The sequence below is a fragment of the Megalops cyprinoides genome, chromosome 12, assembly GCF_013368585.1.
Source record: "Megalops cyprinoides isolate fMegCyp1 chromosome 12, fMegCyp1.pri, whole genome shotgun sequence".
Lineage (NCBI taxonomy): Eukaryota > Metazoa > Chordata > Actinopteri > Elopiformes > Megalopidae > Megalops > Megalops cyprinoides.
Genome location: NC_050594.1, coordinates 407,875 through 434,244, shown reverse-complemented (window position 1 = coordinate 434,244; position 26,370 = coordinate 407,875). Strand labels below are relative to the sequence as shown.

Genomic DNA, 26,370 nt, shown 5'->3' with positions numbered 1-26,370 from the left:
CGCTGTCTCGCACAGGGAACGAAATGCGCTGTGTCACTCGTACTGCGACTTTCAGGCTGTGCGTGGGCTTGCTTACCATTGTTACTGCAACTCTCACTGAAAACACTTCAATTCATGCCCACATAGATACTATTCATGTTTTCACATTCTGAACCACAGCAATGTCTGGCCCTTTCATGATTTAAAAAAACACCTCTGCGTCTATGATTAAAACTTGGATTCAGAGTAGAGCTCCTTTATGAAATATTCCCACAGGAACATCCCTGAAAGTGCCCTGCCTGGCCCTGTGGAAAAAGCCCTGGGGTCAGAGCTGTGAAATATGCACACTCTCCCTTTGATTTGGGAGAGGAGAGCGCTGACTCCCTGCCAGGGAAGGGCATTTACAAGAGAAAACAGGATCGACGGGCAATTAGGCCTCGCTCCAGACGTCAGGATTAGAGCACGGGCCACTTTGCGGTATTTCCTAAGACGAACACGGAGAACAAAATGTCTTCAAAACACATCCACCTACCCACACACCCACACCCACACACACACACACACACACACACACACCTCAGAAAGATCTAAAGGAAATGACAGTCTTTCATCATCAAACCTCTCTCCTTTGTCATTCTGCTTCTGTTCAGCCTGTGTTTTTCTTGTTTATTTTGGGCAGAGTGAAGACCGGGGTACCCAGAATGCCTGGCCTTTGCTGCACAGCCAGGGCTACAAAGGGGCATTGTGGGTAGTGACCTGTGGCAGACTGGTGTTCTGCCCACAGAGGAAGCGGTGGAATCTGTTCAGAGCAGCACAGAAACACAGCTGTCTCCCACAGATTTCACCTCCAGAAGGACTATCATAAATTTTGAACAGATTGCCTCACCTTTGTATCCAATCAATAAAATGACTAGGCATATGGTTTACTTTTTGAATGTAGCATTACTGTACAGAAAATATACACTGATTAGCGATGTGGAGGTGGGAACGTTTCTGCAGACCAAGAGAACACAAGCAACAGCAGACTCACAGGCTGCCACTGGTTTTTTGGATCCCCTTATCAGTATCATTTCGCCACCTACAGGTAGGTGGAAGGTACTGTGTTAGGGCTGCGCCGTGCGCTGAGGAACCTCGGCTCACCAGAACATCGTGGATCAGGGCCTGGTAGGTCCATGTGTGGTGCAGAGGGGTCGCCAAGTCCAGGTTGCGGTCGGCCAGGACGAACAGCGGCCTCTGGAAGCTGAAGGCAGAAACAGGGACGACTAAACGTGTGTGTGCCTGTGTGTGCGTGTGTGTGTAAGTATGTGTCAGTGCGTGTGTGTGTGTGTGTGTGTGCGTGCAAGTATGTGTCAGTGCGTGTGCGCGCGCGCGTGTGTGTGTGTGTGTGTGTGTGTAAGTATGTGTCAGAGCGTGTGTGTGTGTGTATATGTGTGTAAGTATGTGTCAGAGCGTGTGTGTGTGTAAGTATGTGTCAGTGTGTGTGCGTGCGTATGTGTGTAAGTATGTGTCAGTGTGTGTGTGTAAGTATGTGTCAGTGCGTGTGTGTGTGTGTGTGTAAGTATGTGTCAGCGCGTGTGTGTGTGTGCGTGTGTGTAAGTATGTGTCAGCGCGCGCGCGTGTGTGTGTGTGTGTGTGTTTGTGTGTAAGTATGTGTCAGCGCGCGCGCGTGTGTGTTTGTGTGTAAGTATGTGTCAGTGCGTGTGTGTGTGTGTGTGTGTGTTTGTGTGTAAGTATGTGTCAGTGCGTGTGTGTGTGTGTCATTAATTTCACTCATACTGCTGATATCTCTCAATGGCTGATATGGCACAGATCATGCACTGGGGGGTGGTGGCTGTGCTGTGCGCTCAGGGCTGGGGGGGGGGGGGGGGCATCTGACGCACCTGAACTGACCGGCTCCCATGGTGTCCCCGGTGAACAGGCTGTTTCTGGCGTCTCTCAGATTCTCACGCAGCTTCTTGTCCAGTTTCTGTGGGCAGAGGGACAGCGCTCAGAGCCGACATGGCCGACCGTGTGGGAGGAGCTCAGCCCTGGGAACAAAGCACTGTCTGTCCCGCCTGGGGCAGCATGCGCTTCGCGGCTGTGGATCAGCTTACGACATAAAGAACCGAGTGCCAAGCAGCGTCGAACCCCACATACCAGGAGCTGCTGTCTTCATTATATTACCCAGCCAGAAGCCTCTTCCTTCCGCACCTCACCGGGGTAGTCTAGCCCCGAGTGCGGTCTGACAACACAGCCCCCCCCCCCCACCCCCCCCCCGTCTTACCACAGCCACCATCTCCGCCGCGTTGCCTCGGGGACAGCGGATTATGGGCACGGCACCTGACAGGACACAGAAGCACAGGTGAGATTAGGGTGAGGGCCACAGACAGCTTTCACACGCCCACCTCCCAAAAAACAGCAGCCCCACACAGAGCAACATACAAGAGCCCCTGGGTGCCCTAAAGCAGACCCCCAGAGAGACAAAGAGCTTTACAGAACAGCACAGCGAAACTGCCATCACTGCGGCCATTACTTTCATTACTGCAGCCATTACTGCTGTGGATGGTGTTAGTCCTGGGCCCTGCCACCACTCCATATCACGCCCACAGGCCTTACGAGCAGCTCATACGCGTATCCTGTCAGATGGAGTTTTTATGAAAATCGTTCATTTCAGCATCTTAAGCAAAACCTGAGCAGCACAAGACAACCGCTTCAATCAGTCCTGCCTCAGCTGCCTGACCAGCCCACCGAGACACCTGAGAAGCTGTGAGTGCTGCAGCTGTGCTGTGGGCCCTCAGGGCTACACTCCCTGAGGGCCCAGGCCAGCGTCCAGCTTCCCATAGCCAATACGCTGCTGGCGGGCTCGGTGTGGCCACCGTGCATGTCCCATCAGCAGATTGGCCACACCCCACACCCGCAGCCACACCCCACACCCAGTGGCCACACCCAGAGACCACACCCCGCAGCCACGGCCACACCCAGCAGCCACACCCCACACCCAGTGGCCACACCCCACACCCAGTGGCCACACCCAGAGACCACACCCCGCAGCCATGGCCACACCCAGCAGCCACACCCCACACCCGCAGCCACACCCCACACCCAGTGGCCACACCCCACACCCAGTGGCCACACCCCGCAGCCACGGCCACACCCAGCAGCCACACCCCACACCCAGCGGCCACACCCCACACCCAGCGGCCACACCCCACACCCAGCGGCCACACCCCACACCCAGCGGCCACACCCGCAGCCACACCCCACACCCAGCGGCCACACCCCACAGCCACACTGCGGTCTGCACTTCAGATGGGACAGACGACATGATTCAGGGCTGTTTTTCAACACATCAGCCAGTAAAAACAGATTCACCTCTCAGAAAATTACATCACAGCTTCTGTGCACAAAGCCTGAGTGAAAATAGCTAAAAGTCTGGGATATTTAAAGGCAATGTAGGTCAAGGATCATAGGAATATGGAAAAAACATGCCATGACTACCCTCAGTACACCATTTGGGAAACAAATCAGGGTCAGATTACCAAACAGAGTGAAAGGCAGGCCCAGCAGAGGCAGCGGCTCTGAAACAGAGACAGTATTGAGAGGCTGGGAGGGAGCTGCATAAATCGTCCGCGCGGGGTTATTCAGTTTAAGCCAATCTGTCAGCTTCCTTTATTATTTGTTCTGGTTCACAACTGCCTTCTGCTGGGAAGAGTATGAGTTTCCCGACTGGGCACGGGCAGTGGATCAATTTATCATGCGTTACCACGCCAGCGCAGCACTGTGGATCTTCTGCCCCCTACTGCTCAGGAGGTGCACCACAATTATTTTTCATGACTGCCACACGGCTGGGAGTGTTTCATTGGCTAGCCTGGATGTCCGTCATCTAACCTTAGCCTTGTGGAGCAGTCTGGAATCTGGCTGGAAGGAAACTATTTGCTTTGAATACTGGCCCAGGTTCTGAGTGGGAGTGCTGATTGGCTTCTCACAAAGAGGCTGACAGGAGCAGCCAGACGGCTGGAAGCAGGCGCAGCAGACGCCGCCATCACCTCCTCTTTCTGTGAAGTGAGCTGGATTTCTCCTCTGCAGACTCACTGCAAACCCTGAGCAGCTCAGGCTATCGGGCACACAGGCCCCAGATCAGTCCACAAACACATGCATGTCCAGCATTACAGACAGCTGACAGGGGGTCAGTGCAGTGAAACAAGTGACCTCTCAGAGGAAACACTCCAATCACACAGAGCGTCAAACTTACAGTTACACTCTCATCAACAGCACGATGGAAACTGATAACATCACATTTGGTACAAACATAATATTCACAGTAAACTGAACAGGAGACGTCTGAAAGGCTTTTGATGAGTCTTATGCCAGAACACAGGGGTTTTTATATTTATCACTACATAGTTCCAATTGGAAAAAAATACCAAGAATTTTCTTTGGCACCTTAAAATAGATAGCAGTAACTGTGATAAACACAGCAATGCTGCCATCTACCTCTCATTTCTGGAATAGCATGCAGTAAAGCAGTACACAACCACCTGTCACTGGCGATACAGGAATGTCCTTACAAACCGAGGCCTGTTTGAAACTTGCATGAAGAAGAGTATGGTTCTGCAGAACACTCACCCAGAGTGACGAAGAAGCAGAAGAGACTGTCCACAATGGTGTCCATGATGGCCTCCATCTCTGTGTCCATGATGTCAGGCCTGTTAATCGCTGCCAGATCACAGGGAGTTTAAGCAATGCAGAGCCGCTATACAAGCACAGAGAGGTGTGCACAGTAATATGACAAAAACCTCCAACAATAACCATCATGTTACAGCACGTATATAGATTCATTACAGTGTAATACCTATAATAACCCTGAAAGGCATAGGGGTTTGCATATGGCGGTGATCTGCAGGGTGAGAGGGCATACCGTGGTAGCTGATGAGCTCTTTGTTTTGGTTGCACAGGACGAACATGTCATCCTCCAGCGTGATGAAGTTCAGGTACTGATCGAACACCTGCGAGGAGAGAGCGGTGAGCACGTCCCCTCAGAGAGGAGGGAGGGTCTCAGACCTGGACGGCAGGCGGGTCCCTCCCACTGACCCCAGACAGCAGCACCCTGTCAGTCACCCTCTCATCAGGGAGAGACTGACATACAGGCGATAACCCTGAGCTTCCACTGACCCCCTGCGGCCGCAGCTCAGCTCTCTGTCAGGGGAGTCAGAGGCTTTTCTAACAATCAAGGCTGGCAGAAGGTCTGCAAACGCAGGCACAGCAGAGACAGGCCTGCGTATTCTGTGAAGGACCATGGCTGGAAAGCAGCCTCAATGCCTGCTCCTGCTCCCATTCACCTTCCATACAGCACGACAGATCAGCACAATTATCCTTAATGTTTTAACTGTCAGCTCTCCAAGACAACAACAACAGTACAAACAACAGTGTTTCTTCCTCCATCATATGCTAGCATGGAAAAACACATGGCAAGAAATCCCATTTGTTTATATATGACCAAACCTGATATAGGTGGGACAAGGTGGTACCAAAACAAGTTTGACGTTATACTGCGGAGGGTCTGATGTTAGCAGTACTTCAGCAGTTGGGGGTGGACTGCACCATCATAACGGGTCACCTGATTACAGCACACAAGCATCACCTCAGCAGCCACCTTACTGCAGGTACTTACTCAACTTAAACATTAAGCATCTTGTATTTGTTCAGACATCTGAATATCTATGCCTGGATGGCTCAAATTATCCATCCAGCCATATTAGGCCATGGAAGAAATGAATTCTTTGTGTAAGCAGGCCTTCACTGAAGCTCACACAGTCTGACAGGGGGACAGAGCAGCAGCACATGGAGGGTGCAGTCTGCCTCAGAGGGGTGACAGCGCCTCACCTACCTTGGTGACTTGGTTCACAGCATTGGCCCCAAGAGCTGCACTTGCAATGTCTTCTAATTTGCTTCTGGAAATTGCGGAGATGAAATTCAAGTAGTACGACTCGTACAGCTGGTTGCGCAGGTCCTGGGGGAAGAGCCAGAGGTCAGAGAGTGGGAGCTTCGGGGCAGGTTTCTGTGTGCTTCCCCCTGCTGTCAGAGAGTGGGAGCTTCGGGGCAGGTTTCTGTGTGCTTCCCCCTGCTGGGAGAGGTCAGCTCACCTGGCAGATTCGCTGGATGTTCTCCTCTGTGGGCAGCACGAAGTAGATGGCAGGAACATCAGGGATGGGGTCACGGTCAGAGTGCAGCAGCCTGCAAGAGAGAGGCACGGTTCACCTGCTGATTACCGAGCTGCAAAGGCAGAAATGCATCATGCTCCTCAGACATAAGCACACATCCTAATAACTACAGTTAGCATATTCATTTTTACAAAAAGATAACAGAGATAACTGCCAAATAACTGCTGTACACAATTTTTCTAGGTCTACGCCAAACATTTTCCATAACCAGTCGTATTAGACATTATAATTCACAGCAAATGTTGTGCATATTTAAAAGTATATTTTGTGTTTTCCTGTTTATTAAGTACAATTGGTTGTTTAACACAAATACACATACATATAGAGCAATGTAATGTAATGTCCATAAACAAAAGTTCTGATTCAAAATTGTTAAACCAGCAATTGCTACCTGCAAGTATACAATACAGACATTATACAGAGTAAGAGACACACACTTACATACACACTATATGATCATGTAACAGTTATTAAATTTAAAAACTGGCTAAAAATTGGTTTAACAAATATTGTGTTTTGTAACACTGGCAATTAATGTTGCTCTGTATATATTCTAATTATAACTGGATGACTGTAGTAGATTTCATACAGCAATGTACAGTATTATTAATAGCTATTGTAATTATATAAAACATTTTTAACATTTAGGGGCTATCATATGCATAAAAGGAAAGTGACATTATGAAATTAAAAAGTTACTCATTTCCGATTGTTGTGGCGGCTCACAACAGCAAAATGAATGATTCGATTTTACTGGCTTTATCGCCTCACCCTCTGGACCAATCAGCGCCCTGGCCGTTTCTCCCACACTCTGCCCTCTCTGACTGCCGCACATGCACTTACAGGTGTAAGGTGATGCCCATGTCTCGTAACTCTTTCACAGACAGCAGGGGGGAGATGATATCCTGTCCAAACCTGTCGTAGATCAGTACCTGCGAGAGAAACGGAAAATATACACACTGAAAAAGATGCAACTTTTGAATAAACATCAATATTAATCTCACCAAACTACCAATGTGTACCACTTGTACGTACAAAATTTCCAGACAGTCTGGCTTCTGTAACATGCAGCCGATGTTTAATCAATGATCGGATGCATGTGTGTTTTTCCGGCACTCAGAAACTGAACTAGGCATATGCGTGTATATCGCGGAGTGAATACAAAAATATGAAAAACTCATTTCAGGATCGAGTACTTCGCCAGGTAGACTTTCCTCCGCCGGATCAAGAGGGGCATCTTTAACTTACCTTCCATACCGGCTCAGCTGCAGCGTTTTTCATAGGAGGGGCATTGAAATTCAGCATCCGTTTCAAGGCAGCTAGAGAAAACACAAATGAGTATGAACGCCGTGGATGAACCAGCATCTAGCATATTAACACATCTGTAAGAAAATCGTACATACAGTAGCTGTGGTCAAACGGCCACAGCTAGCTAACATCAAGCAGCTGCTCCGCAGCAGGCTAGGCTACCGAGCGAACAACCCAATTCCAAAAAATCCAAACAGACCTGCCTGCTGACCAGTCTGTAGCTAATATAGCTACAGGAGGAAATAAACGTCTTGTTTTAACGTTAGCTACGCTAGAAAGCCAGTGACATTCTACAGCTAACATTAATATTACAGAACATGCGACTCTGGAAGTATTTGGAATTACTTGAGATGTAAAACGTTATCAAACCTGTCTGTTTATCCCTGATGGAGGCGGCCATCTTTGTGTTCCTCAATCAGTGACGGAGCGGCGGATGACGTGGCAGCCCAGCACGCATGCGCCGGCGTCATGCCCAGGCTGGGTTAAACCACACGCATCTCATTGGCCAACGGACAGGCTGCATTTAAGTGACGTTTTATTGGTCCAAATGACTCGGTCACATGACTTGACTGCAACGTTAGTCAAAAAATGTGTCCTTTGGGAAGCAGCAGGGCCTGTGATAGCGAGCGAGCGGCAGGGATGCTTTCAGTTCTGCGTTTTCACCGAACGTGACGCGGAATTTACGGGCGACGCGAATGCATGGAAAGGCAATGGCAGGAGGCGAATGGGCGGAGTTAATCGCGCTTTACTGCGAGCGAATGAGCGTTCGCTTGAGTTAAAAAAATGTTCAACTCGAGCGAAAATTTCGCCCGGCGAAAGCCAATCGCCTTACAGGTAGGGCTAGAAGCCACGCCCCTTTCCAGCAGCGTTGGTGTAATAGAAATGCTTGCTGTGACGTGGCGTGAAATTCTCGTTCATTTTTCAGGCAAGCGATCAAACCCGCGCGTTCGGTTAAAACGCAGCTTTACGGATGTATCTGAGTAATTAGCAAGTATTTTCACCAAAAAATTAATTTACAAATATGACAATGTTCTTCCTGCTAAAATGTTTCTTGTCGGCTCTGACTGCAAAACTCAGCATACATGAGTGTCGCCACATAACTCACATGTAGGTCTTTCAGGACAAATGAATGTCCCTGCTCAAATGACCGCAATTACCCAAACTATGCGGTAACAATGGCAATGTCAGTTAGCAATTCATTATCAATCACAGTGGTAGAATTCACAGCCAGAATTACACAATCCCTCACCATATTCTAGAACCAACTACAAACATTGCTTGTGCCCTGAATTTGTTGAAACTGGCATCTCAAGACTCCCTGCCCCTATAAAAATCTTAGAAATAATGGCATGATGCAGGATAATCTTCTGGATCTTCGTTTGGCCCCCTGTGAAAGCCACAGAGTAAAGCTGATCATTTCTAAGCTCTGATGGCAGATGATCATGCTGTGCTAGGCATACTGCTCATAAGGGGATTTGTTGTATGGTTACATTTTAGTTCTAAATGTTCATGGTGTTTCTGACTCTTCTATAGCACATTCTTATGCATTTACAGTGATGGCCACGACCGAGAAAGTCACTTTGGACAACAACCTTTGACAAATAAATCACAATGTCAGGTAAAACTACAATAGCACCAATATTTATTCAGTTAATACATGCATATACTTTCATGTCGGTGACTCATAATGCTTTTGCTAAGGAATGCCTTACAATGATCATTACAGCAGTTATAACCAATATAAAATGATCCAATGTTAAACCATTTAAGATACTTTCAGTTAAGAAATGTGCTGTGTGTCCAAATGGAAGCACAGTAAGCATGTGATTTAAAATGGTACAGGCCAAGCCCGTCAGAAGTGAAGGTGGAACAGTGAACCAGAACAGTGGAACTCGGGTCATAACAAACAAAAAAAAAAAAAGAGAGAGAAATGTGCCACTTTCCACATTGCAAAATATTGCCTTTCCCATGGTTTGATGTAAAGCTTTACTGTTTCTTTGCAAAATACAGTGATTTATTATTATTAAATTCAATAATATAACAACATAATGCAAACTATATATTTTGAACATGGATATTAGACTACTGCACTACACTGTAACCAAAATAAAGGATCGGGTAGTGATACTGAAACTGGGGATAATAACACATCTGCAAAGTGAAAGCTACAGCTAACTCATTGGTCTTACTGGGAGTTACAGCTACAGCTAACATAATGACCTTTCTGCTGGTTAGCTACAGTTAACCTGATGGACTTCATGGGACCCTGCTACAGTTGAATTAATGGCTTTACGGGAATTTATCCACAGTTAAATTAACAGCCTTACTGGGAGTTAGCTACAACTAACTTACTGGCCTTAGTTGGAGAATAAACATGATTTTTTTTTTTTTACTATTTTTTAAAAGATCAACCTGATTAGATATAATATTGTTAAAATGAAAGAAATACATTTTAAGTCTTGCTGATTCAACACTGAAGAAAATTCAAATGTTTAGGAAAAACACAAGATATTCATGTTTTGAAGCCACACCCAACCCAAAAGGAGCTTTCGACAATACTGTACTGTGGCAGCATTACAGTATTAACTTCATGGTCATCTTTTTTGTTATAAAAAATAAACAAGTGCCATTATCCAATCAGATGACCATGCCAATAGTCAAACATTTTGTCAAGGAGAGAAATGTGAAAATTCTACACTGCTTTCATCACAGCAGCACAATTTATTTACTTGAGATGGATATGCTGACCGACGGCCATTAAATCCAAATAAAACAGAACAGGTGAGCAAACACAGAAAATATACTAAAATGTAACATGCAGACAAGGACAGCAAATTATACTTACAACAGGAGTAATAAAGACAGGACTTGAAAGAAACAAAAAAATAAATCTTAGCAAAGGACTGATTACATATATACCATTTCAGAGGTACTATAGGAATCCTCACATATCCAGCCCTGTAGTGATGAAAAAAATTGTTAGAAGCTGAATGAACAGATATTTCCAGCTTTTTCAGCTGTAGGACTAGTTCTGCTAGAGAGAGTAATACTCATGAGGGAGAATACTGGTACATCCAAAGACTCACACAGCATACAGATCTTGTACTTATACCGCCAGACCTCTAGGTCACCACACTGTAAGAAGGACCAAAAGTCCTGTCCAGTGCCATTTCCAAATCTTTGCTGCACAATCAAGGATGTGTTGCCTTTTAAACAGCTGCAGACCCTTTGCACAACATAGCACCAATGGAATAAAAGAAATTGTTGCTAAAAGGGTCACAATGCTAAATGCTTATTGCTAAAAGGATCACAATGCTAAATTCTTATTGCTAAAAGGATCACAACGCCTGCATCACAGTAAGCTGGCATATTGTGTACTCCATGTGCCTCTTAAAGAGTTCATAGGAGGGGAGAACGGGAAGCACAAGGTGGTTGAGGCTGGGCTGGCTTTCGGGAAACATGCCCATCGAGTCCTCTGGATGCACGAATGAGATGCTGGGGGCGGGGTTAAATCCCATCACCGGCTCCACCTCCATTGAGGTGGTGAAGATCAGGACCTCCTCCAGTGAGGTGGCACACCTGCCGTCTGCAACACAGAAGCAGGTGCCGAAAATAAGACCCCTGCAGGTCCTGCAAGTAACTGATTCAAGAGCAGTAATTTACTTCTTACATAATAATCATTATTTGTAATGTGGTATTCCTTTCTGTAAGGATATGTCCACTTACATAACAAAGGCAATCATGTTAACGGGTACTGTTTCTACAGAATCATGTGTTTCTGGAAGCCCTGCTGTAGACCTGATAGCCCGACTGCATGTTATTTACCCTTATATGCACATTGCTGAGCATACACTAAAATCAATAAGGCACAGGCAAATATGTACTTAACTAATATATGTATTTAATTCCATAAGCAATACTGAAACATTACTGCACCTGCCTGTATTTAAAGGCAAACAAATGTTTCAGACTGAAATAAAAAATATGATGATTCGATACCCTCACATTCATGCAGGTACTGTCTCCAGAAACCCAGAGCAGCCATTTCCTTTGTCTTCTGCTCCTCGATGTCAGAAAAGTGGACGGTGAAGAGGTCAGCCATGCCACCCGCGGACAGTCTGCAGGGCGGGCAGCAAAACACACTGCTGAAGGCCTCGGGGTGCGTCTGGATTTCATCAAAGACACCCAGAGTTTTTAGCCCCTCTCGGAATCTAAAATACAAAGGGAAATGTCACACAGGTGACCTTACTGAAGACAAAAGCACATTCCTTCCTACATTAGAAAAAAGCAGCAAAAACGTGCAGCTTACACCCAAAACCATGTGACCAGTTAATGGTTCACGAGAGACGTATGAAGAGAGTGCTCTCAACGATTTATTCTTCAGATAAGCATCATAGGCAAACAAATACATAACTACTCCACTGGAGCTCCACATCCTCTTTGTTTGAAATGAGTGGAAACCGTTACCCTGGCCTGGGTGCAGGGCTTAAAGCAACAAAATTTTCTGAGCCTGAAATAGGACACACGTAAATTTAGCGTTACCACAACAGCTTTAATTCAAAATTGTAAAACAAAACAAAAAAAAATACAATTATTAATTACAATTTTGTATTACTGTGCTCAAATTAAAAGTGCTTCCTTTTTTCTTAAATGCCATTAAAAATGAAAAATGCAACTTCAATAAAAGTTGGTCGAGTAGCAAGATGCTGTGTTACAACCTTATCCAAGTCATCATCATAGAATCGGACCGAGACATTGAGAATTCTGTCCATGTTGCAGTTTGTCGACTCGTAAACGTTCTGTGTAAACATCTGTTTCGACAGCTTGTGCACTAAACATTGCCTGATGTGACAGACAATGCCGTGAGTGGATAGGTAGCTGGCCTGTGTATTTGACACGCTAATTTTGGAGAGTGCAGTTCTGTCCTGTGATGTTTTGCACAGATCAACCAGCACTGGCGCTATCCTGAAAGACAGGGCATGTTCCGCTATAAATGTACAAATGCGGACTTCATGATTGCACACATGGTCTTGGATGGGTGAAGCAGCAGCAGCTACACTGGCCACAGCTCCCGAACAGCTGCTTTGTGTGTATCATGCCGAGACAATGCCTTTTGCCGCTTGTCCCATACAGGTCGCGGTCTCGTTTAATTTGTGCCAACATAAGCTGAACGTTTGTCCGTTATTACCGTTTTCATCTAACCAAGCCTATCGCCATTTTTTTTTTTTATTTTTAACCTCCCGTTCTATTGTGCTTGTGTCTGCACCAACCACAGTTTCACAAGTTTCCTTTCCATGCTCCATCTATTTCAATGCATGCTAGCCTATTGTGCAGTAATCAACTCATACAGTCCCCGCAAATACTTCCTGGCACCGCCTCACAGAAAGTTGAAACTAGTTGCCGATTGGATAAGAACAGTGCCCTTGTGCAAGTATGTCACCTAAACAGGCTTGGTTAAAACTCATCCGAAAAAAACACCACGTCAGTGATAGTTTTTAATAGAATTGCGTTCCTGTCTGGTATACGCTAGTAATAATTCATTGCCTGATCTAAAATCCCTGCATGCTGGATTTCCGGCATGGGGCTGGAGATCTTTAACCCACATGGGTGTGGAGACACCACCAGTGTCATGGCTGTGAGCTGGTCCTGTCTGCATTTTATCATGACGAGTAAATGCATCACATTTGTCAGAAACATTTGTGTTGTGCTCTGCCTCACTCATAAGTCACTTTGGTTAAAAAACATCTGCCAAATGAATGAATGTAAATGTAACCTAAAATATACACTGGAAATTCTGGAGCACTTTGTATTCAATCCATCTCCAGCCATTTAAACATGCAGTGGAACGTTGCCAAAGTTAAACAAGCAAAAATAAATCAAGTTGATTAAATTCAGTTAAAGACCAACCTCTGAAGGGGTAAATGTATTCGTGTGATGAGATGGAAGTTGACCATGTCGTTCACCAGCGTGTCCCTCTCAGAAAGGCTGCTGACCGGCCGCAGGCAGCCAGCCACATCCAGGTAATCGGAGGCCGAAAGGACCGCCTCCTTCAGCTCATCTACTGACTCGGCATCCTGAATCTGTCAAAGGGTGCAGACAGGTGAGCGCTGGGCAGGGTTAGCCCTCCGCCGGCGGGTCCCCTTCTGCAGCGCTTACACCCTGTGACATCAGTGTCATTACAAAGATGCTGTCTTGCTTAGGAGTCTGGAGGGGACAGCATTAACCATTTCTGCCAATGCTGAAAAGTGAGCAATCATGTGTATGTATTCAGAAATGTGTTATATATGCTATGGACCCTCATCTGGCATGGATCACTGGAAGGTCACTGATTGAATGTGCTTCCTCTTTCAGCTGCATCAGCTTAAACTCAAACATGCTAAGAGCACAGAGGGATTTTTACACTCTGCGTTACGCTGCTAGCGCTACCTACTGTTAGCATTTATCTCACTCCAGGGGGTTGGTGGTTTTCAAATGCAGAAATAAGTTTTAAAAATGCGACAGATTTACCGCCTTGACTTTAGCTGCGAGCAGCGTGTCGCTCATGTCCTGCAGGGTGAGGGGGGAGTCCCGCGGGAAGCCGAACAAGCAGTGGTACAGGGCCCTGGAGAAGAAGCTCACAGGAGGACCCCCATGGACCAGACTGAGGGCCAGCAGGCAGCCGGCATCGAAGTACAGATCATCCTGCACAGCTGGGGAGACACGCACAGAAAGCAGAGCCTCACAGACCTCTTCCCCGACTTGATCTGCTTCCAGGTCTGAGTGTCAGAATGTGAGCAGGAAGGGGTGTGTGCGGAGTGTGTAAACAGAGTGAGAGCCGAGTGTGTAAACAGGGTGGTATGGCAGCGCAGCAGCCTGGGACGGGCCCGCCGGCCGGCCCCTCACCCCGCGGGTCCAGCGCCAGGTTCTTGCAGTCCTCCGCTCCCTCGAACAGGGCGGAGTTCTGCAGCTCCTTCAGCAGCAGTCCCAGGAACTGCCGCAGGTTGCCGCGGGAGACTCCCTCCTGCTGCGTGTTGCTGCCGGTGAAGCAGACGGCCAGAGCGTGGCGTGGGGTGAAATCCGGCCGGCGCAGCACCTCCAGGGCTGCCTCCAGAACGCTGCCTCTCTTCACCACCACCGCAACCGACTGCACCTGCGAGATCTGACGTGCCAGCCGCCGCAAGATCTCCCCGGGGGAACTTCCCTGCACAGAGCACCTAACGGAGACATTTCAGAGGTCTGGCTCAGAGGGCAAGGGTCACCCATCCTCCACACAGGTGCACTGTTCAGTTTGGTCTGAAGTGTCACAGATGTCTGCATTGTGACCTGATATTCAGCTCTAGCTCTTTCCATCCTTTCTGGCTGGTACCTGCATTTTCCAGTGCTTTCTGCATGCCTGCTGAATTAGGATGATTTGTTGTAGACCACACCCCTTCAAAAATGTTCATCACGAGACAGCGAATCAGAACACTCGCAGCTCAGTAACGGCAGGAGGCCTGACCCTCACTGAGCCTCTGAGACGCACCTTTTCCAGGGCTGGACGGAGCGCTTCAGCGTGCAGGACCGGGAGGACTGCCTGTGCCTCTGCAGCGGGCCTGGGGGAAACACACTGCATTACACACACACACACACACACACACACACACACGAACGCACACACAGACACACACACGCACACGCACGCATAAACACGCGCACGCGCACGCATACACATGCACGCGCACGCATACACACACGCACGCGCACACATGCACACACACGCATACGCGCACACACACACACACGCGCACGCATACACACACACACACGCACGCATACACACACACACACGCACGCATACACACGCATACACACGCACACATACACACACACACACACACACACACCGCTCACGCCACTGACCACACCGCATTATACTCACTCACTCACTCACTCACTCACTCACTCACTCACTCACTCACTCACTCACTCACTCACTCACTCACTCACTCACTCACTCACTCACTCACTCACTCACTCACTCACTCACTCACTCACTCACTCACTCACTCACTCACTCACTCACTCACTCACTCACTCACTCACTCACTCACTCACTCAGGCTGGACGATATGGCCTATAAATAATATTGCGATTATTATTTATTTTATTATTTATTATTGCGATTAAAAAACTTCCCGGTCAAAATGCCCGGTAATAATGCTCAAACAAAATGTAGCCATAATGAAGGCTATCCCTAAACAGGACATTTGTGTTTTGACAGCGAAACATGCTTATTTCTGAGTTCAGCGAGCTGTACCCTGACTGGGCTACACTGGCTAAAATTGCCTGTGTTCTGCCCGTGTCAAGCGTGCCAGCAGAGAGGGGCTTCTCTCTGCAGAATGGAATTAAGACGGCGCTGCAAAGTTGTCTGGAGGAGGAGAGAGTGACGCGGCTTATGCGCATTGCAAGCTGCAAAGACACATCGGAGACGTTTGATTTCAAGTCGGCAGCAGAGGACTTTGCCGCAATGAAAAAAAGGAGAAAATAAAATGTTAGCCTATAGGCTACATTTGATGCCACGTAGGCCTGTAGCGAAGGGTGAGAGCAGTCACCCCACCTGGCCTCAAACCTGGCTACAAGGCCTAGCCTTTTTTTTAAAACAGGCTACAGATGTTACAGGTTACACATGTTTCGTTATAGCCTACATTTTAGCGGCTAATGTTGAGGTTTTGCTCAATCATTACTCTTCGTTTTGCTTAATCGTTACTGTACATTAAATAGTCAAACTAATTTGAGGTCGTTGTCATTCTTTCATCAATCTAGGTGTACATTATATTTGCGTTTGTAACACAGACTGTTATTGAAACGTGACTGGCAAGTTTCAAATTTGTAAAAAAAAAAATTCTGTCCAGACACCAGACCGGCAAGAAAAAATCCTAGTGGAAACCCTGCCTGCAACATATGTCTACATTAAAACATTCTTGTTTATATTCATTAGTGGTTTCTACTGGAACAATATTAAACTTGCATGCAAAAATGGGGAAATCGCAACCAAGTGAAATGTAACAAAACAGTATTTATTCAAAACAATGGTTTCGCTGCATATTTTGCAGATAACCGTTGTTTGTTCAACATCTTCCTTGCGATACCCAAACCACTGCCAGACGATGGATCCAGTGCTGTTTCTTTTCAGAACCAATTAGTCCACCTCCATCTTCTATTACAGTTTCCGAACTCAAAATGTATAAACTCGCTTTGGCGCTTCACTTCTTTCACTCTCTCCAGGCTCCTTCCCTGTTCCCCATCCAGATACAAAAACACGTCTCACCTATATACGTCACACACACTCGCCCAGGAGAGTGGTCTGGATGGGTGGGCGAGTGTGTGTGACGTATGTATGCAAGGTTTTTTCTTTTTGTGTCTGTCAGAGGGAGAGAGCCGCGATACATTGAGTATATTCGATATATCGCCCACCCCTAACCCACACACACACACACACACACACACACACACACACACACACACACCGCTCAGCCACTGACCACACTGGATTATAGTTACACACAAACACACACGCGCACACAAAAAACAACCCCCAAACTGATGCATCATATGCCACAAATAGTTTTGCTTTGTATGCTGTCATTTATGGATTATATTACATGACAACTGCCTACTGCTGATACTAAACTGAGGTAATGCGCGCACACACACACACACATAAAGGCTGAGTGACAGAAAGCTCTGAGTGTTTCACTCGCTCAGTCACTGTGCAGCAGCCATTTCCCAGAGAACAAGCACTCCTCCCTCTCAATAAGGGATCCACCCACACCGACCTCATTTCAGTGCAGGGCTGCTCCCTAACGTATGCATGGCTACCTGAACTCGCCAAGCTGTATAACAACAAAATTACTGGGACTGTGAAAATTACTCAGGTCCTTCTGCCCGTAATTTTACATCAGCAAATCGCCTCACCGTCTCCACTGAGCGCGTGTCTGCAGTCCTCACAGGTCCAGCTGCTGTTGAACCTGAGAGAGGAACACTTCCTGTGTGTTCCCCGCGAGCCGCACAGCGTACAGCGCACTATGTGCCACCTCCTGCAGAACACAGTCACAGCGTTACGCACTACGGTGTGTGTGCGCGCAGTGTGTGTGTGTGCGTATGTGTGTATTCAGTAGAGTGCAGTGTGTACGTGCAGTGTGTGTGTGTGTGTATTCAGTAGAGTGCAGCGTGTGTGTGTGTGTGTATTCAGTAGAGTGCAGTGTGTACGTGTGTATTCAGTAGAGTCAGTGTATATGTGCAGTGTGTGTGTGTGTGTGTGTACGTGTGTATTCAGTAGAGTGCAGTGTGTATGTGCAGTGCGTATGTGTGTATTCAGTAGAGTGCAGTGTGTACATGTGTATTCAGTAGACTGCAGTGTGTATGAGTGTATTCAGTAGAGTTCAGTGTGTACGTGCAGTGTGTGTGTGTGTGTGTGTATTCAGTAGAGTTCAGTGTATATGTGCAGTGTGTGTGTGTATTCAGCAGAGTGCAGTGTGTATGTGCAGTGGGTATGTGTGTATTCAGTAGAGTGCAGTGTGTACGTGCAGTGTGTGTGTGTGTGTATTCAGCAGAGTGCAGTGTGTGTGAGTGTATTCAGTAGAGTGCAGTGTGTGTGAGTGTATTCAGTAGAGTGCAGTGTATATGTGCAGTGTGTGTGTGTGCGTGTGTGTATTCAGTAGAGTTCAGTGTGTGCGTGTGTGTGGGTGTATTCCCTAGAGGGCGGTGTGTATGTGCAGTGTGTGCGTGTGTGTGGGTGTGTGTATTCAGTAGAGTTCAGTGTATATGTGCAGTGTGTGTGTGTGTGTGTATTCAGTAGAGTTCAGTGTATATGTGCAGTGTGTGTTTGTGTGTATGTATTCAGCAGAGTGCAGTGTGTGCGTGTGTGTGGGTGTATTCAGTAGAGTTCAGTGTATATGTGCAGTGTGTGTGTGTGTGTGTGCGTGTGTGTATTCAGTAGAGTTCAGTGTATATGTGCAGTGTGTGTTTGTGTGTATGTATTCAGCAGAGTGCAGTGTGTGCGTGTGTGTGGGTGTATTCAGTAGAGGGCGGTGTGTATGTGCAGTGTGTGCGTGTGTGTGGGTGTATTCAGTAGAGGGCGGTGTGTATGTGGTGTTGTGACACAGCGTGTCTCACCCCTCCTGGGAGCTGTAGTTTCGGCCGCTGCTGCAGTGGCATTTCAGAGCATCGCAGCGCTGGTACACCTGCAGCAGCTCCTCGTAGGCGTTTTCCTCAAGCTCCCATGATGCATCTCTGTAAGACACAGATGCTGCAGTCTGACCACAGATCTTTCACAGATCAGGCTTTATGTTAGGAGCTGCATCAAAGCCAGAGGCTGGCTGCACATGGGCGGTACAGCAGTGTATTTAGCTTTTCCACGTCAGACTCGTACTCACACATCCTGCTCCTGGGCTCAGCTCTTGCTGATTTAGGTCTGATTGAGCTGCTAGCTGAGCACTGCTCTTTACTTGAATAGATATATCTATATTGTGCATTATATCACTATGTTTAGTTTTACATAAATTTTTTGCAAATTAAATACGTTGCAACAGATGAGTTTGTACCAATATGAGAAAGGGAAAGCTGTTTGTTCTACATAATTTTGGTGACTGTCTGCCACTTGAACAAATATGACACACCAGTCCCTTATATATATAATTATTTGCTCAAATTCTAGTTCTAAGCCCCATGGAACAGCTAATTACTTTTCAAGAGACCAGTTAATATTAGCAATTTAATTACAAGACTGAAATTATTAGGAAAAACTTAACTTGCAAAAATATTTCAGATATATATTTCTGTCAGACCAAAACATTTCCAACACCCCCTATCTGCAACAGAGACCCGACAGCAGATCTCTCAGTCTGTCAGATGAGCGTTCATGCAGCAGCTCAGACCTGGCAAAGAAACACAGCAGTGGGAGATACTGCCCTGACTGACAGCACAGCTCACAGCACACACAAATCAAACTGTGCTTCCACTGGCAGCCAGTGCTGTGGACAGTCAACACAGAGTCCACAGTGAACCTGGAGTGCATTTCGACCTGCTCAGAGATGGGGGACCCATGTGACCTGAGGCAGACAGAGCCGCTCTTCATGCGAGCAGTGAGGGGAGTGTGTGCCGGTGCGGGCAGGAAGGGGTACCTCTCCGGTATGTGTATGCCCAGGCGGAGCATCTCCTGCTGGAACAGGTCCTTGTTGCTGCAGAGGGTGCATCTGAAGAAGAACATGGCAGCGCTGTGGGCCTGACGCTGGTGAGGAAACCGCAGGAGGAAGGTCAGCTTTCTGCTGTACTCCCCTGTACCTCTCTGAAAGGTGACAGTGCATAGCGCTGACCTGGATGCAGTCCCTGTGGAACCAGCCGCTGTGGCAGCAGGGGCATTTGAGCACGCTGTAGGACAGGACGGGCTCGATGCGGTCCAGGCACACCGAGCAGGACCCGGGCGGGCTGATTCGGGACGACAGCGTCAGGGTCTGAGTGGGACGGTGCTTCCTGCAGAAAGAGCTGGAGACGGGGCGGGGCGTCAGGGCCTGGCCTGCCCCCGCATCGGCACCCCCTCCATGTTCCCATCTCTCTCCCCCTCGCCCCTCGCCCCCCCCACGCTTCAAACGAAACCTACACAACTGATTTTAAATGTAGTCTTCGTCTGTAAGGAGCCAGCACGCAGAGCTAACACGTTGAGTGTGTTGAGACTTCCTCCGTTCCACATGCGTGCCTACACTGAACTTTAATGATGTCTTTACTGTGTGCTTTCAGTGGCCTCATGGCAACCTTCAGAGAGCAGCACAATGAAGACACACCAGGGACTTTGTGCGTGATTTGCATCCTCTGGCTAAAAACATTACCTCCAAAGCCACCAGGAGCTGCCAAAGCTGATGTCACTGTCCCAATGTCTCCATTTGCTCAGACCAAACACAAATATGAATCCAGTCATCATTAGAGAGTCCTGTCCATTTATCAAAAGGATTACCTTTAAGAAGAAACAGCACTTACGGAAACAGGCCAGTGAACTGGAAGATGAACTCTCCTTTGATTCCACAAGGCAAATGGACCATTTTTCTACAGCTTTTGATACTGCATCCAACTGAAGCACCCTTCCTCTTGCAAAGGCTGCATTTCTGAGGATGGAACAAATGGTATATAAAGGCACAAGCAGGTCAGAAACACACCTGAGGGCTCAGCTTTGAGAGTGAGCAGATCTGAGGGTGGAGAATCACAGCTGGAACACAGGATGCAAACCTCATTCAGACCTGATTTAAGCATGGCAGTCATACTGAAGGTCTTACAGTTGTGCACTCGTGCATCTAAAGATCTTTAGCACACATCACGAGTGTGAGCAGAGTAGCTCACAGTTTCCCACAGGAGGAACATCTGTTCATTTTTGCAGGTGCAACAGAGGTCTATGTACACAGATGAACTTACACAGACACTAGCCAAAACCAGAACAGCACAAAATCAGAGAAGGATACTGGCACACTAATGGTATGGTTGTTTATCTGATGTAGTGTGTGACACGTCGCCCGCTCGGCCTCACCTGACCATTTTCCTCTGGTGTCCCCTCTATCATCAAGCAGGCTGTGTCACACCTCTGCTCAAGAAACCAACGCTAGACCCTTCTGCTGCCCAAAACTACTGCCCTGCCTCCCTTCTCCCCTTCCTCTCCAAAACCCTCGAACCCTTGCTGCCTTAAACTCTCACACTTTCTCACACAGACTAACCTGCATGACCCCAGTCAGTCTGGCTTGAAGGCTGGTTGCTCCACTGAAAGGGCTCCTCTTTCTGACACTAATGCCCTTCCCTCTGCAAGGGCAGCCTCCCAGTCTGCTGTCCTTACTCCCCCAGACCTTTCTGCAGCCTCTGACACCGTAAATCACCACATCCTCCTGTCCTGCTTGGTGGCAGGGGGCATCTCGGGCACCGTTCTCAGCTGGATCTCATCCTGCCTCTCAGGACACACCTGTCAGGTGTCCTGGAGAGGAGCGGTGTTAATCCCTCAGATCCTCCCTACAGGAGTCCCTCAGGGTTCAGTCCTTGGCCTTCTTCTGTTCTCCTTGTACACAGTATCACTTGGCTCTGTCATTTCCTCCCTTGGCTTCTCACGTCTCAGTTATTCTGGTGAGACCCAGCTGTTCCTCTCTTTCCCTCCATCTGATACCCAGGTTTGATCAGGCAAGCCGAGATGTGTGATGTGTGATGTCGCTTTGTGGATGCCTAACCATCACCTGAGACTCAATTTTTTCAAGATCACCAAGTCAAGTCATCTCAAAGATCTGACCATGACTGGAAAACAGTAGTGTCAGTCTCCGGGACTGTCAAGACCCTTGGAGTGACACTTGATAGTGACCTGACATACACAGACCGCATAGCAACAGTCAGCAGGACCTGCGGATTCTTCCTTTCCAGCAAACATCAGAAGAATTCACCCCCTGATCACCACTCAGCCAAACTCCTGCTACAAGCCCTGGTTTCTCCCACTTGGATAAGTGCCTTCCTGTCCTCCCTGCATGTGCGATCAGACTCCTACAGCTGAAACAGAATGCGCGTGCGCGCACACACACACACAGAAAGTATTTGACACTCACCAGCCTGGAGGACCTGCGAATCTCCTGTTTAATGTCCTCCACTAAAAACCCATGGACTCCTTCATCTTCCTCACCACGCTGATACACTCCACTGGACATCAACTGGAACAGATTTTCAAACATTAAATAACTAGAATTAACTTGATTATTCACACCATTATCTAAGGAAATGTACAGTGCTTCTACAGGTAATCCACAAACCATCGACACAGGACACTGGAGCCGTTGCGGACAGTAACACTGCTAAAAGCATCAAAGAGCCTTCTGCACAGCTTAACAAGAACCTGCGAGGGCTTTCTGAAATGGCATACAATTTATTACAATGTACAAATGACAGCATCGGTTGATTTTATAAATGATATATACATGCCAGTACTCACCAGACAGAAGAAGTGCACGGTGAGGTTGTGTTGTTTTAGTGTGACCTTTTCTCCGTATTTGTCAGGGGAGTTCTCAGAAAGACTACACAGCGCACAACCTGAAAGCATTTTCTCGGTCAGTTAAGCTTCCTGGGACCAATAAAACTAGTGAAATGCCATAACACGAAGCACGAAGAGAAGTGGAATGGACTAATATTTGTGACCGAAGACATTGATTCTGTAGAATTCAGGAAAATAGATTGGAATGAACGTTTGCAATCCAGTAATGCTGAAGTTACACTAACAGGAAAAACGGCCAGCTAAAAACGTCCCACTGCTCAATGCCTGGAAGCAAACACAATTCAGAAATAAACAGGCATTTAAGTCAGCCAGTTACCGAGACCGGAAAAACACCACGCAGTTAGCGGGTTTGCGGTCTGCTGCTACTTACAGTCAAGGTCGCCGTTTTCATCCCCACAGCCCCGCATCCTCTTCATGGTCCAACGCGTATGAGTGCCAGCGGAGATCAGCGTTTCGCTTACTGTCCATACAATGGTGGGAATATGAGATCTCACTGATATCACTGTAGAAATTATAATCAAAAGTAGCCAAGACTGTGAATTGGCTCCATTGTCACAACGGGACTGACAATCTAGCCTGCCAGTTTACTCATGTTAAACTGTTTTCAATAATATAACGTTAGCGATATAACTACGGAAAGAACACCATCCTAGCGAACTGCATAACCAGGTGAGCTTTTTCCACACGTACAACCTGCTGGCTGCGCCTTACAGCCTAAATAAACAGCTAAAACCAGGATTCAGGTCACCCACCACATTAGCTATCAAGCTTCAACCAAAAAACTTCGCTTGGCACTTGCTAATTCCACACACGAGTAACTGGCGACGAGATGTTTTAAATGCCCCATACGGAAGTGTCGTTTCTGATTCGGTCTGATCTGCTCCTCCACACGGAGTCGGAGAATCCAGACATAACCGAGGCTACACACGGTTTCATGCATCTGAAAATAGCAAAAGCTAGTTAACTGGAATTGCGTTTGCAGGCAGTTAGATTGGCTAATATAGCGCTACTAACCTTTTAGTTTTGTATTGCTCCTTCCCCTCGCATCTGGTACAGGCTCTATTTCAAATTGCGCTCCGTTGTAAAATTCAAACCATAACATCCGCTAAGGGGGGTTTCGTGTCGCATCTGCGCAACTTCACTGATCTTATAATCAACTGTGCTGTGTACGAAATGCAATAAGTCCGGCAAATGGTCGATCCACTTTGTAAACTAGACAGAGTATTGCGTAGCAGTGACGCACGCAGATGGGACATTTAAACGGAAGAGGAGGTGCCTTGCTGGGGAAAATTCAAAACAGCGAGCTCACTGTGTTTGTTTGGTAACGTAAATCACCCAAACAGCAGCAGGACGAAGGAATAGCATGTTTTGTTAAGAAACTACAACTGGCATTTTTTGCTGTAAACTATTTATGTAGTATTTATTTACCAAGAAGGCGAGTCAGTTACCCTCAACGGATGCTCTCATTCAGAGCGATGTAGGAGATAAGAGTAGACTTAGGTTCAACGTTGCCTTTACATTTTTGATATTCTTGAGGAGCTTTTATCCACAGCGATATAAAAGTAGCGAGTACAGTAAGCGTTTCATTTACATTTTTTGACATCCAGTAGACGCTCATATCCAGAGCAGAGTCAAGCAAAGTGTCCCCAACAAAACGACACGAAACGTTAGTTACACAAACAAGGACACCATCATCCACACACGAATAGAGCCAATGCTGACCACAAGTGCGAGTGCGATTTAAATGTAAATTTCTGAGTAATTCCCTCACACCACTAAATTTTGGTGTGAAAGATTTATCAGAGAATGAAACGACAAATTACGTGTTTATTGAACCACATAGTTTATTTTCAAAAATTGTTGGTGGTATGGGTTAAAATTGTTGGTGATATGGGTTGTAGTTCATGGCAAAACACAGCAGTTGCTTTCCAACATGGACCCCACATATTTTTTGTGACGTCAGACAGAACACAGGTCCATTATGATGTCATTAAGCCATGGCCTGTGCTGTCATGGCAACCAGTCTCAATGGCTAAGTCTTTTAAAAAAGGCCTTCAGAGAACAGATCAGTAACTGGTGTTTACTGACATTGTCAGCACTGTATGTCAGCTTTTCACATTTGTAAACTTTTTTTTTATCATGCGTCAGACAGCAAAAGATCCCAGGGGAGAAACTCGGAAGTGGGAGAGGAAGGGATTGAGTGGGGTGATGTCATGGCTGACGTGCATGGGATGCAATGTTAGTGTGGAGGACTCTCTAGATTACAGGCTCTCCTCTGCAGGTAAGAGCCACACTGAGAGCTGGACTTTCTGACTTTTTTTGACATGTAGTCAACTTGTTCCTATTTGGATACCAAGACTAAAATACTAATTTTTTATTTATGAAAATGTATAAAACAATTCCTTACTTGAAAGAGAACACATTTTACCGGCTCAGTTTGTGTTTTGCTGGCAGCTATTCATTCATTTGTATGTTTTCTGGAATTTAACCGTGTGTAACACCTAATCTGTGAATCATCTGAGAAAACGTTAATATCACTAATTAATTGTCTGGTATTATCACTGCTCAAATGTTTTGAAATATTCATGTCTCTGAACAGTAATATCACTATTAAAGGAAGATTATTGCTATTGTGCCCATCCATGCTGTACTTCATATTTGTTTAGAAGAATGATAGAAATACTGTAGAAGCTCTAGTTCTATGCCTTTGAGGACTAATATGACACTAATCCTACAGTTTGTATGATGCTCTGATATTCACTGCCACAGTTATACAATCTATTACTGCCTTATTATAATAAGCTGACATAAGTATTGTCAATTACGGGTTTATTTCATTTCAGATCCTGCTCTAACTCCCCCTCACACCAGGGAGAGAATGCAGGCAACAGACAGGACCTCAAACCCCTTCAAAAACACCACCACTCAGGTGGATGAGACATGTTTCCCTTCTAGTGACATTGCCATGCAGGTGGACAGCACCTGTTTCCCTCCTTGCAACATCACCACTCAGGTAAATGAGACCTGTTTCCCCTCCAGTGATATCAGTACCCAAGTGGATGACTCCTTCTTCCCGTATAGAAACACTACCATTCAGGTGGACGGAACCTGTTTTCCCTCCAGCAACATCACTACACAGGTGGACGAGACCTGCTTTCCTCCCTGTCACATCACCACTCAGGTGGATGAGACCTGCTTCCCCTCCGCTGACATCACCACTCAGGTGGATGACACTTTTTTCTCCACTAGAAACACTATTATTCAGATTGATGGGAGTTGTTTCCCCTGCAGTGAAATTACCACCCAGGTAGATGAGAACTCTTTCCCGTAGTTAGATTTCTCTTGTTCAGGTGGGTTCTTACTACAGGCATTGGTTTTCTATGCTGTACATTTCAAAAAAGTCCATCCTGCTGTTTGAGAATAATAAAGTACTCAGAATTGTGATAACTGAGAGATTAATGCATGTAGTTATGTTGAATGAGAATTCATTTCTGTGAAGTTGTGTAACAAAGCTATCAGCATGAATTTTAATGAACATGAGCACCGTACAATAGTCTTCATATGCAATCAGTTGTTTGAAAACTTTGTTATAGGTTCTAATAAAGCAGAATTCACCCACTCACCACTGCTGTCATTGCAATCAGTCACCGCAGCAGGCTACGAGGCAAGCCTGATTCTGTCCTCCTGCAATCAGTCACCATCTCACTACACTGAGTATCGGTTTTATCAATACATCAATCTGAGCTTTCATTTGATCAACCAGGAACATCCAGGAACATCAATGCTTTTCTCTACTCATTTATGCACCAGCATAGAATTATGCAGAATGCAGGACAGTGATAAAGCATAGAATATGCACAGTAT

General features: G+C 46.6%; 2 protein-coding genes across 2 annotated transcripts in view; both read right to left on the bottom strand.

Moving 5' to 3' along the window:
- scfd1 (sec1 family domain containing 1) overlaps positions 1-7,931 on the bottom strand; it is a 35,985-nt gene extending 28,054 nt beyond the window's left edge. Inside the window, exons 1-10 of the mRNA XM_036542872.1 lie at positions 7,857-7,931; positions 7,428-7,498; positions 7,023-7,111; positions 6,102-6,192; positions 5,846-5,968; positions 4,877-4,964; positions 4,585-4,674; positions 2,243-2,298; positions 1,860-1,945; positions 1,120-1,219 (exon numbers count right to left, since the gene is read on the bottom strand). Of these exons, the coding sequence (XP_036398765.1) occupies positions 1,120-1,219; positions 1,860-1,945; positions 2,243-2,298; positions 4,585-4,674; positions 4,877-4,964; positions 5,846-5,968; positions 6,102-6,192; positions 7,023-7,111; positions 7,428-7,498; positions 7,857-7,887 (825 nt within the window). The 5' untranslated portion in view covers positions 7,888-7,931. The remainder of the gene's footprint in view (positions 1-1,119; positions 1,220-1,859; positions 1,946-2,242; positions 2,299-4,584; positions 4,675-4,876; positions 4,965-5,845; positions 5,969-6,101; positions 6,193-7,022; positions 7,112-7,427; positions 7,499-7,856) is intronic.
- A 2,894-nt stretch (positions 7,932-10,825) lies between these two features.
- Positions 10,826-22,168, bottom strand: g2e3 (G2/M-phase specific E3 ubiquitin protein ligase). The gene is made up of 12 exons (XM_036542966.1): positions 22,067-22,168; positions 20,478-20,602; positions 19,820-19,988; positions 19,628-19,734; positions 18,621-18,737; positions 17,421-17,539; positions 14,989-15,058; positions 14,370-14,680; positions 13,995-14,176; positions 13,395-13,567; positions 11,487-11,698; positions 10,826-11,073 (listed from the first exon to the last, which is right to left on the bottom strand). The coding sequence occupies exons 1-12, from the start codon at positions 22,163-22,165 to the stop codon at positions 10,826-10,828; spliced, it is 1,932 nt and encodes a 643-aa protein (XP_036398859.1). The 5' UTR covers positions 22,166-22,168.
- Positions 22,169-26,370: the final 4,202 nt, after the last annotated feature.